The 11894-nt window shown below is 34.7% G+C and overlaps 1 protein-coding gene across 1 annotated transcript; it reads left to right on the top strand.

Annotated features, from left to right (window-relative positions):
• The first annotated feature begins 3187 nt into the window (after nt 1-3187).
• LOC105623621 (DNA topoisomerase I, mitochondrial) lies at nt 3188-10472 on the top strand. Its single transcript, XM_012205008.1, has 12 exons — nt 3188-3229; nt 3513-3576; nt 4717-5074; nt 5171-5463; nt 5546-5673; nt 5749-5952; nt 6030-6215; nt 6299-6393; nt 7336-8309; nt 8694-9144; nt 9471-9620; nt 10370-10472. Exons 1-12 carry the CDS (start codon nt 3188-3190, stop codon nt 10470-10472), a joined length of 3048 nt encoding a protein of 1015 aa, XP_012060398.1.
• The last annotated feature ends 1422 nt before the right edge of the window (nt 10473-11894 follow it).

Below are 11894 nucleotides of genomic sequence, written 5' to 3'. Positions count from 1 at the left end.
AGTAGTTAGTACGTAGTTGTACTACTAACTACGTAACGTACTAAGTAACGTAAGTATATATATATATATATATATATATATATATATATATATATATATATATATAAAACATTGAAGGGTTAATCATTAGAAAACAACAATTTTCTTTTTCATCGTTATTGAAATTCTATTCTTTCAGTCACAAGAAATTTTTCAGTATAACACGAATGATTTAGACGTTAGAAAATATAAGATCCTGAATACAGTAATGTTAATTTCCTAATTGAGTGGATTATAGATAATCAGCTCGCAACACGGAAAATGAATCATGTATTTCAAATTAAGAATTATATATATATAAAATTGAAAATTATATAATTCTTAATGATACATACACAGTGTATATGATTAAGAATTTTGAAATATAATTATAATATCATAATTATTTAGCTATTATATAATTATAATATTATAATTGTATATAATACATTTACAGTATATTTAAAAATAAAATTATGTACAATTATTGCTATAAATTATTATCACGCAAGAGAGAGAATGACGTATTATTTTTCAAACGTAAAATATTCTTTTAGTTTATATTTCTCAAAAATGATTGCGTTGCGGAAAATCACTCTTTCGAATATATAAATAAAAAAGAATCAACAATTTTCTCGCGCTGATGCTTCGAAAGTGAACTGCAATTGATAATAATCGAACGTATGATGGAATTGTTCATAAGACATAATTTATATACTATGAATCGAACATATAGTTCAATATAATTTCGCGAAATTCGATCCAACGTGAAGTTGAATCAAACGAAAAAGTTGGTTACGTCGACAAGAAATATCTCGTATAAACTTATTTTTTTTAAATCAGCAAAATCACAAAAAAGTATGAAATAATTTCAAAATTATCGCGTTTCTTGCATCCCATAAGCTTGTGTTGCGATAGAACTCGATATTGTAATTTACTTCAGAAATCTCTGGCGATTAATTCTCTTTGCGAGGGGATTTTTCAATTCCTGTTCTTGGAAGAGTTATTTTTCGCGAGAAGATTTTCCCCACTATAAAAAAAAAGAAAAGAGAGAATCTGTTAATTGAATCTGAGAAATGAATCGATCAATGATCAGTATACTCTGATTTTGAATTTCGCTTTGAAGAACATTTTGTTGCCGGTCTTCTTATGGCTGCGAAATAAAATCCCAGGGTTGTGCGTAAGAAATAATAATCCATATCTATACAATGTAAACTATGTAAGCTATGTTTTACATGTCATCTGTGTAAACAATCTATAAATCAATGGATGCGTTCAGCAGAACGCAACAGTTTTGCAACTATTTTACCATTTTGATTGCCGAAACAGGACTATTTCTCTAGATGTAAAAGTAATATCAGTGTGAAGAAAATTTCCAACAGTTGCAAAATAAACATTCTGTTGAATACAACCATTGAAACTTATGTTCTTTATCGTTGCACTGGATTGCACTAAAATTTTTATCTTATATATTTTTATTTATCAGTATCAAGTTATATATGAACAATTATGAAATTTAATTACTTCTTTTTGTACTGTGTTATTTAATTTATAATATTTTATATATTTTACGTTACTTGTATTATTTATAGGAAAAGGATTTAAACCTAAATTTTTTATTATTTGTATAAACAATCTATAGATTATCAAAGCTTATGTTCTTTATTGTTGTACTAGACTGCAGTAAATTAAGTTTCCATCTTGCTTATGTATTTATTAAATACTAAAGTCAGATAACAATCATAACATTTAATTAGTTTCTTTCTATACTGTGTTATACAAATTATAATAATTTATAATTTACATATTTTAATATTGCATGTATTGTCCAATGAAAAAGATGTAAACTATGTTTTACGTGACATTTGTGTAAACATCATCAAAACTTTGTTTCTTTATCGTTGCATTAAGCTTTCCTCTCATTTATGTTTTTATTTATATTTTCTTATCATATAATATACTAATAATTGTAAAACTCAATTTTTTTTGTTATATAATTTACAATAATTTACATATTTTACATTGCTTGTACTGTTTTCATGAAACAGATGTAAATTATATAAACTAGACATTGCGTATCGTTTGTGTAAATAATCCTATAAATCATCAAAGCTTCTTTATTATTGCAGTAGACTACACAACTGCACAGGCTTCCATCTTTCTTAAATATTTTTCAAACTAATCAATCTTATCAATACTAAAATCAGGTGTATTAACGATCATAAAATTTAGTTTTCCCTATACTGTTATATCCAATATATAATAATTTACAATAAGAAATAAAAATCAATTTTACATCATAAATAAAGTGATCGTAAAAAAAGCTGGACTTAAATCTATTCCAGCTTTTTCATTTTTTATAAACATAAAAACAGAACAAAAGTAAATTAAATTGATAGATAAAACATTCTTAATACTTTCAACTTCTATAATGCATTTTTCCTAATTTTGGACTTATGCCTTGTCAATTAAGGGGCTCATATTTTATATTGCATATACCGTAAAAAAACAGATGTGTGTAAACTTGACGTAAACAATACGTAAAAGTTCCATGTAAACATAATCTCGAAATATACGGCACAACCCTGCAAAATCGTCTCCGCGCATCGAGTATTGAACTCTGCTGCGGAATCGTACCGGTTTCAATCGACCTCGCACCGCGGTGAATGACACTCTCGGCTCGGTTCGGAGCACATCGGATCGGCTCGATCTCGGCGATCGGGATCGCGGGATCGCGTCTGGCCGTCGTGCGAAGTACAAGGGGGGCGGGGCGAGCGGGCGCATGCGCAGTTGCGCGTTTCTGGCACTTAGACTGGTTGCGCGGCGTCGCGACGCGCACACGGAATACAGTCGTTCGTCGGACGCGGGACGAGACGGGCGCGTTGCGGACGGCTTAGGGTAAAGTGTGCCGTCTCTCCATCTTTCTCTCTCTCTATCTCTTCTCTCTTTCTCTCTACTTCCCCGTCTTTCTCACGGTCTCTTGCGAATTCGCTAACACACTCGTCGGGAGATCCACTGTGTGTGCGTACGCGTACATTCGCGCCCCAGCCATCCGCTCTCGGAGCTTCTTGTGTCTCACTTGGTCGACGGCGCAGCTGAAGCACGGTAGTCCTCGCGCCGCAAATCCATCGTTGCCCGCGCTGTGTACAGATTCCGAGCGTCCGGGAAAATGGAGCTCGAGCAGGCGACACCACAGATGAACGTGGATCTGGTAAGCGATCGTGATTCCGCGTCCACGTAGGCGCACGTTTTCGCGATAATCGCCTGTGGGAGCGCTCTCGCCTCTTGGTCGTCTCTCATCGTGCCCGACGCGAAAATTTTCTAAGTCCCAAAATGGCGTCTGCGACTAAGTCCTATCGTGGCGGACGGGCGAACCCCGAGGCGCGCGCGAGAGTGCTCCTCGTGGCTCCCCGGCTTTTCAATACCGTCGAACAGACGCGCGCGCCCGCATTTGACCTTCCTGGTCGCGCTGAACGGTCGCTTGTCTGTTTCAGGAAAAGAAGATCAAGGAGAGCGGCGGCGGCGGCGACGGCGTCTCCGTCTCCGGGAATCATAGCGGTGAGTAGTTTACTTCTTTTACTCGGACGCGTGTGAGTGTTGACCGAACGGAGGCGAATAGTTGAATTAAAATCGACCGAAGGACTCACGAGGATCACGGAAAGGGGGAATCGAACACGTGTCTCATCCGTCCAGGAAAGAAGCGCTTGAAGGCGGGATGAGGGATCCTGCAACTGCGGAAGTCGCCCTTCCCGTACCTCCTTAATTATGAATTTTGCATCTTCTCGAAAGTTCGAGAGTTTTCCAGCGAGAGTTCAAGGATGCTTCGAGAAAGTTCGAGTCTTCGATCGGGGATAGGATCGTTGTGGTAGCGATGTTTGAAAAGAATAGTAAAGAGTTCCAAAACAAATGAATCATGTGCGATAGGTTTAAAGAACCGCGCGAATTTTTGATTGTTAATTTTTTATGAAAAAATTTATCCACATTTTTGGTCAGAAATCTCATTAAATGCGTGTTTATTAATTCTAATTAATTTTTTAAATATGTTTAGGTCATTTTTACCTATTTTTCTATTTTTATTTTTATTAATTTTTTTATTGTTCTTATTTTTATGTGGTTCTTAATTTTGCATATTTTATTGATTATACATTGTTTTCAGCGATTGAGAGGATCTAATTCTAGAATGCTTAACAAAATAACGATAATTATCTAAGGTTCGATTCCATCAATATCAGATTAATTTTAATTTATTCTTTAGCTTGCAATTCTAAGAATTAAAGCCAAAGTACAGACCTTTGCATAATGCACAATGCATAAAGCATAGCAAAAAAAAGCCAATCAGGGTCTTTCGTTTCATGGAAAGAAATGGACTTTCTTTGGTTCACTTTCTTATTAACTTTATTCTCAATTCAATTTATTTTAACAATAATTACTCAAACCGAGATTAAAGTTAATTTACATTGGTATAAATCGGATTAAACGGAGTAATCTTGGTGACTTGAGATGTTTTTTTCAACTTTGAATTTTATTCAAAGTTTATTCCTTATTTTGTTATTATTTTAGATACTATTAAATTAGCATTTATTTTGTTTCATTATATTAAACTTTATGTACCTTATAATTTTTAATAGACAGAATTATTTTGAAATTAATGATGAATCTCATGTGTATATTGTAAACTTTAATTAGACATTTTCGTAGATCATATCAATGGCATGTCCAACGGTTTCGACAAGAAAAGGGAACACAAATCAGAACATAGAGACAAGGACAGAGAACGATCTCACAAATCGGATCATAAAGATCGGAGCAAAGACAAGGAAAGGAATCATAAAAGTGAACACAGGGATAAGGACAAACATAGACATAGCTCCAGTTCTGTTAAGGATAAGGAGAAGCATGATGGTAGCAATAGTAAAGACAAGGATAGAAAGAGTTCGTCTAGTAAGGACAAGGAACATAAGAGTAGCAGTTCATCTAACAAAGATAAGGAAAAGGACAAAACCAGGGACAAAGAACATCATCACAAATCCAGCTCGAGCTCCAAAAATAAAGACAGGTAAAATAAAAAAGTGTCTTTTAAAATTGTCTTTTAAAATATTATGTAATAATTTTTGACGGTGATATTTATCTGATTACGATATATTTTTGCTAGGCACAGCAGTTCTAAGGACAAGGACAGCTCGAGCAAGGATAAAGATAGGCATAGACACAGTAGTTCCTTGAACTCTAGCTCGCGTGATAAGGATAAGGACCGCAGTATTTCAAAGGACAAGGATAGTAAGAAGCACTCATCAGAAAAGGACAGACATTCCACTTCTCACTCTTCGAATGAGAAGCATCGTTCCTCGGAAAAAGATAAGGACAAGCACAGAGAAAGTTTGTCCAGCAAAGATAAGCATCGTCATGATAAAGACAAAGATCGCCATCGCCATGATAAGGACAAATGTAAGTAGCAATATTTAAGCTTATTTATATATATATAAAAAATATTTATTTTCCCTTTTTAATCTTTCGTGATCAAATGCAGCCAAACATCGCGAAGAAAAAGAAAAGAAGGATAAGGAGGAGATCAAAGTAAAGGAAGACCCGAACGTGAAGATGAATCACTCAAGTGAAGGATATTACAACTTAGAAATCAAGACTGAGATAAAAGAGGTAAGATTTTGTTTGCGGTTAACGTTTTGGAGAATAAATGTAAAATGAAATACTGATATGGATTTCTTTCTTTAGGAACCCATGACGCAACCGGAATTTGATGATGATGATGATAGCGGTGGTGAGCGACCACTTTATATTAAGGAGGACGATGATGATGAACCAATTAAGGAGAATGCTAGTATGGATTCGACGGATGGAAATGACACCAGGCTGTCGGATCTCCACAATACGACCATAAAGACGGAAAATGACTCGGAAGAAGAGGATGAACCATTGGTAAATTTTGTTTTTTCAATTTTGTTTTTTATTTTTGAAGATTATTTAGATCCTTTTCATTAAATATATTGATACAGTTATCGGAATCTAAGGTATCGTCAAGAGTAAAAAGAAAAATCGAGTCGGACGAAGATGAAGACGTTCCGCTGTCAACGCGTAAGAAAGCCAAGAAAGCTACTAACCAGAAGACTAAGAAGAAGAAACGAAAACACGCGGATGATGATGATGATGATGATTATGACGCCGAGCCTGAAGATACACCGGTAAATTTTTTTATTAACATTTCTTTCAAATTAATTGAAATGTAGATCGTAGAACAGTATGTTTTGTACTGTTTGTCTTGTAGAAACCAAAGAAGAAGACCACAAAGGTAAAAACAGAAGGCGAAGTAAGCCCGAGGAAAAAGAAACAAGAGGAGGAGCAGCAGGAAGTTTGGAAATGGTATGGACATTCAAAGTTTTCCTCTCAAATAATCATATCAATGCAGTAGTTCTTTCTTAATTTTTACTTTAGTTATTTTTTGTTATTTTAGATTAACTTTAATCACTATTTAAATTACATTTTCTGGTTCTGATATTCGTTTCTATCAATATAGATTAATTTTAATTTTAGTTTAGTTACTCTTCATCTTTTTTTAATTCTTAGAATTAGAAAAAGATGAAGTGTTAAATCTACATTGATAGAAAAGGACATTAATATGGAATTCATTCTGCTTCAACGTTCAATAAGTAGATCTTATTCCTAGGAATGAAATCATGATATCATGATTGTAAGTCCCTAGAAATTCTATTGGAGAATGAAATGTGAATCTTCCATAAGAATACATTCAATGTCCAATAGGAGCGTTTGTCTCTTAGAGATAAAAGTCTCTAAAAAATTGGACATTTATTCCCATGTGGCATCGTAACCTATATTTCCTTACAGCGACTTTCCTCGCAAATCTATATTTATTCTCAAGTGAAAGATGCGAATGATAGATGGATGTAATGCCAATCCTTGTAAGAAGCATAGTAATTCGTTTCTCAATGAGATGTTTAGTTAATCTTGGAGGCCATCACAATTACGTAGTTTATAAAACAAAAATGGATCCATCGATTTTGAGGTTATATTTGAGGTTATGAATCACATTGATTTGAATCGTTCGAATCTAATATCGAAATTTCAATTGATATGTTTTATTTTCTTCTACTTTCATAAGCCTTCGTCTTGAGACTTACAATGAGATGACTTACAATCTTGAGAATACAATTTCTTCATCTATCATTTCTACATAATTTATCTAACATAATTTAAGGATAAAAACTTACGTTTATTAACATAATTAAAACATTAACATAGTTCTATAATTATTATAATTAATATTTAACATAATGTTAAATTCAGGTGGGAGGAAGAGAAGAAAAGCGATGGGACGAAATGGTATTTCTTGGAACACAAAGGACCAGTATTTGCACCACCCTATGAACCCTTACCTCCTAACATAAAATTTTACTATAACGGCAAAGAGATGAAGCTGAGCGAGGAGACAGAGGAGGTCGCAACCTTCTATGCGCGAATGCTCGACCATGACTACACGACAAAGTTTGCTTTCAACAACAACTTCTTTCACGACTGGCGAGAGGTGATGACTGAGTCGGAGCGTGCCAAAATCACCGATTTGTCCAAATGCAACTTCAAAGAGATGCATGCGTACTTCTTGCAAAAGAGTGAGGAGCGCAAAGCCATGACTAAGGATGAAAAGTTGAAGATCAAGGAGAAGAATGAGGAGATACAAAAAGAATATGGTTTCTGCAGTATTGATGGCCATAAGGAAAAGATTGGTAACTTCAAGATTGAGCCGCCCGGATTGTTTAGAGGCCGTGGTGAGCATCCTAAGATGGGCAAATTGAAGAAGCGAGTTCTACCAGAGGATGTGCTCATCAACTGTTCGAAAGATTCAAATATACCGAAACCACCGGCCGGTCATAAGTGGAAGGAGGTGCGACACGATCCGAATGTAACATGGCTGGCTTCCTGGACGGAGAATATTCAGGGCCAGGTGAAGTACGTGATGCTAAATCCATCCAGCAAGCTCAAGGGCGAGAAAGATTGGCAGAAGTACGAGACAGCGCGGAAGCTGGCGCAGTCGATTGACAAAATTCGTGCGGAGTATCGAGATGACTGGAAAAGTAAGGAAATGCGCATTAGACAACGGGCTGTTGCTCTGTATTTCATTGATAGGCTGGCGCTCAGAGCCGGTAATGAGAAAGATGAGGATCAGGCGGATACTGTAGGTTGTTGCTCATTACGAGTGGAGCATATCAAGCTGCATGAACAGAAGGGCGGCAAGGAATACGTCGTCGTATTTGATTTCTTAGGTAATAATTGAATTATTGCAATTTTCATACATAATATATATTTATAATTAATCCTTTGGTATGCTGCATTATTGAAATGATACATTTGGGTACAGCACGGCCAACTTGATTGTTTATGACTTTCATGAAAATAAACATATTACAAAGAATTTTTAAAATCAAAATATATAGATCAAAATATATTAACGGTACCATGTAAATGTATGTAAGTTTGTTAATAAAAAATTATAAGCAATGAAAAAAACATTGGAAAAGCATCGGAAAAAGAAAGCGGGGTATTCTTAGAGTGAAACCAAAGGATTAAAAAATAGTTGTATTTTTTATATATTTCTTAATATTATAATACAATTCAATTCCGTGATTTCTATAGAATTAATCCCACAGGTAAAGATTCTATTCGATATTACAACGAGGTGCCAGTAGAAAAGCGCGTTTTTAAGAATCTACAGCTCTTCATGGAAAACAAATCGCCTGGAGACGATCTGTTTGATCGTCTCAACACTACCGTGATGAATAAACATCTGAACGAGCTGATGGAAGGTTTAACCGCTAAAGTATTCAGAACTTACAACGCATCGTGGACGCTGCAGCAGCAGCTCGATAAGTTGACTGATCCGAACGAAACAGAGGCAGAGAAGATTCTCTCGTACAATCGAGCCAATCGCGCCGTTGCCATATTGTGTAATCATCAGCGTTCAGTACCGAAGACACATGCGAAATCCATGGAGAACCTAAAGGCAAAGATTGACACAAAGAAAGCAGTGATAGCCGAGTGTGAGCAGCAAGTAAAGGACGCTAAACGAGATGCAAAACACGGTTCAGTGAAGGAAAAAGTGTACGTCATCTTTTACTTATATTTTGTATACATAAAATAAATTTATAATAGATAATGAAATTTAGATTAATAATAATAAACTTATAAAGTTTGATAATTTAAATTATTTATTATGAATTTTGCACATAAAAATTTTATAATTTTAGTTTAAATGGTATTTAGATATAAAGACTATTTTATGCCCGATAAATTTAAATTCTTTCTTGTCTAATTTAAAATTATTTTTTTTCTTTGTAAATTAACTAAGAAAACTGACTTTGTAAACAACTCATGTTTATATCGTGCAGCTCGCATGCGTAAATTAATTGGTCTTAATGTTTTTATAGAACATATGAAAAGAAGAAGAAACAACTAGAAAGATTTAAGGATCAATTAACAAAGCTGGAAGTTCAAGCAACTGACCGAGAAGAGAATAAAGAGATTGCTCTGAGTACCTCTAAATTGAATTATCTCGATCCTAGAATTTCCGTTGCTTGGTAAGTATATTTAATATTTTTATCTAATTTTTTCGTTTCTCATAAATTTTAATTTTATTATTTTTATGTTCTTCAGTTTTTTTTATTTCACATATTCACAATATTTGTTCTTGCAATTTAATGTTCTTATATATTTTATTTATTATAACTGATATTCTTTTTGCTAAGATCGGTATGATGTCTTAAATAATTTCTTCCTGAAAAATAGATGGTTCAATTTCTCTCCAGAATTTCAGTAATGGATACTAAGTAACTATATACGTTATTTGGTTTCAATTCAGATTTCTTTTTCTAAGTATTCTCCCTCTATACTCTTCTTCTATCAATATAGCAACGATGCTGCAGAATAGAAGTCTTATGTCGAATCATCACTCAATAAGGATTGCCAATTTCTCGGTCATTTCTGTACATCATTTATATTTGAGATTTGAAAATGTGTTGCAAATTGGATTTAGACTTGCAAATACTGTAAAAGTATTTCTGAAGACTTAATTTAGTCAACTTCATAAACAGCTCTGCAGCATATTCAATTCTTTTCATATTTGTTGCTATTCTACAATTACTGTGCTCTTTGGACTCCAATTCCATAGCAAAGGAAACTCCCTACTGCTAGAAAAAATATAAAAATTCGGTACTCCGTTATTTCGAAGAGACCGAAAATTCTGGACAGAAGTTGAACCAATCATGATTAATACTTGTCTCGCTCACTATTTCCTTTTTTCATATGTCTATACAAATTGTTTGTCCAGGTGCAAAAAGCATAACGTCCCGATCGAGAAGATCTACAACAAGACTCAGAGGGATAAGTTCCGGTGGGCAATAGATATGGCCGGTCCAGACTATGTGTTTTAACCCCGCGGATTGGCATCGTCATTATCATCGTCAAGACCAATGCATATCGGTCCATGAAAGGAGTACATCTCCTGCTGACGATGTATCTAGTGAATTTTACGTTCTAACGAGCAGCCAGGAGACTTAAAGTAAGATAAAGAGAACGAAAAAAAAGAACAGTGTAAACAGGAAAATTTTTTACACTTACGCGATAGAAATGTGAGAGTGTGGGAACATATTTTCTATAAGATGATGTGCATCGCGTGCGTATTAAACAATGCGATTGGTATATTTAAAGTGATTAACTGAATGCAGTACGCGGATTCGACAAGCTTGTCTTAGACCGATCGTACGCGTTTTGCCATGGGTAAAATGCTTTCTATTTACATCGCTAGCTTGTTCGTCTACGTGCTGATTCGTGCAAGGCACTCAGAAGTGATAATTCATAGGGATGATAATTGAAAGGATGGTTGCCGCGCGAATTGCGGGTGATCTGTGCGAGGGAGAAACATATTTTTATTTCGTTTAGGTAGAAATTCATTCTGACTATGGCGTAAGAAACTAGTAAAAAATTTTGGAAAAAAAGGATTTCAAATTTGTGACGGCATACACGAGAGGCAGAGATTGAATTTTGCGAAAAGCATAAGGAATCGGATGGCCGACTTCGGCATGCGAGAAATATAACTATTGTATATATGTAGGACATATTCGTACGAGTGAGTCGCGGATATCGTTTACGATTGTGTCGATATTAGAAAAGAAAAAAAGAGACGGAAGAGAAGGAAGAAGAGGAAGGGAAAGAAAGCGAAAGAAACCAACTCGGAGTAGGCAGCTGATGAATTTTATATTTCCCTTTAACGAGCATAAACACGCATAATGCACTTGTTTCTCTCATAAATGTATGATAATGTCATTCATCGAGTATCACGTTTACATTTTGCAGCATGTCGAAGACATATATGTATTCGTAGAACGTATTCGATATTGTGCACTCCTCTTTTGATATATAATTGAAAGAAAAAGCGTAACTAGCAAATTTTTGCCAGATCGTGGTCCCCCTCCCCTCATCCCCTCACCCCCACCCCTCCAAGAAACTCAATAGTATAAAGAAATGCCGAAATATATGAATATATATATATTTAAGTGAATTTACATCGCTTTAGCGATTTATGTTTTATAAGATGATGTCTCTAGGCTATAAAAATAAACGACAAAATGTATCCTTTAATTTCTTAACGTTATTTGCACATCTCGCGCAGACCTTGCTCGGTGCCGAGCAGAAAGGTTACTAGGCACACATACACGTGTGTATGTTATATATACATATATATACATATATGTATATAGTATGTGGAAGTAGAAAGTAAAATTTCCATTCCTCATCATATATTTCATGCAAAAAATATATATATATATATATATATATATATATATATAATAATA

The sequence above is a fragment of the Atta cephalotes genome, assembly GCF_000143395.1.
Source record: "Atta cephalotes unplaced genomic scaffold scaffold00061, whole genome shotgun sequence".
NCBI classification, from domain to species: Eukaryota; Metazoa; Arthropoda; class Insecta; order Hymenoptera; family Formicidae; genus Atta; species Atta cephalotes.
Note: the sequence above shows the minus strand (reverse complement) of the source record. Positions and strands in the feature narration are given on the sequence as shown.

Bases quoted from the DNA above. Each gene is read 5' to 3' on its own strand.
- LOC105623621 (XM_012205008.1), top strand. From the start codon at position 3,188: ATGGAGCTCGAGCAGGCGACACCACAGATGAACGTGGATCTG. The intron at 5,953-6,029 runs GTAAATTTTGTT...ATATTGATACAG, and splicing joins AAGAAGAGGATGAACCATTG to TTATCGGAATCTAAGGTATC. The intron at 9,621-10,369 runs GTAAGTATATTT...TTGTTTGTCCAG, and splicing joins CCTAGAATTTCCGTTGCTTG to GTGCAAAAAGCATAACGTCC.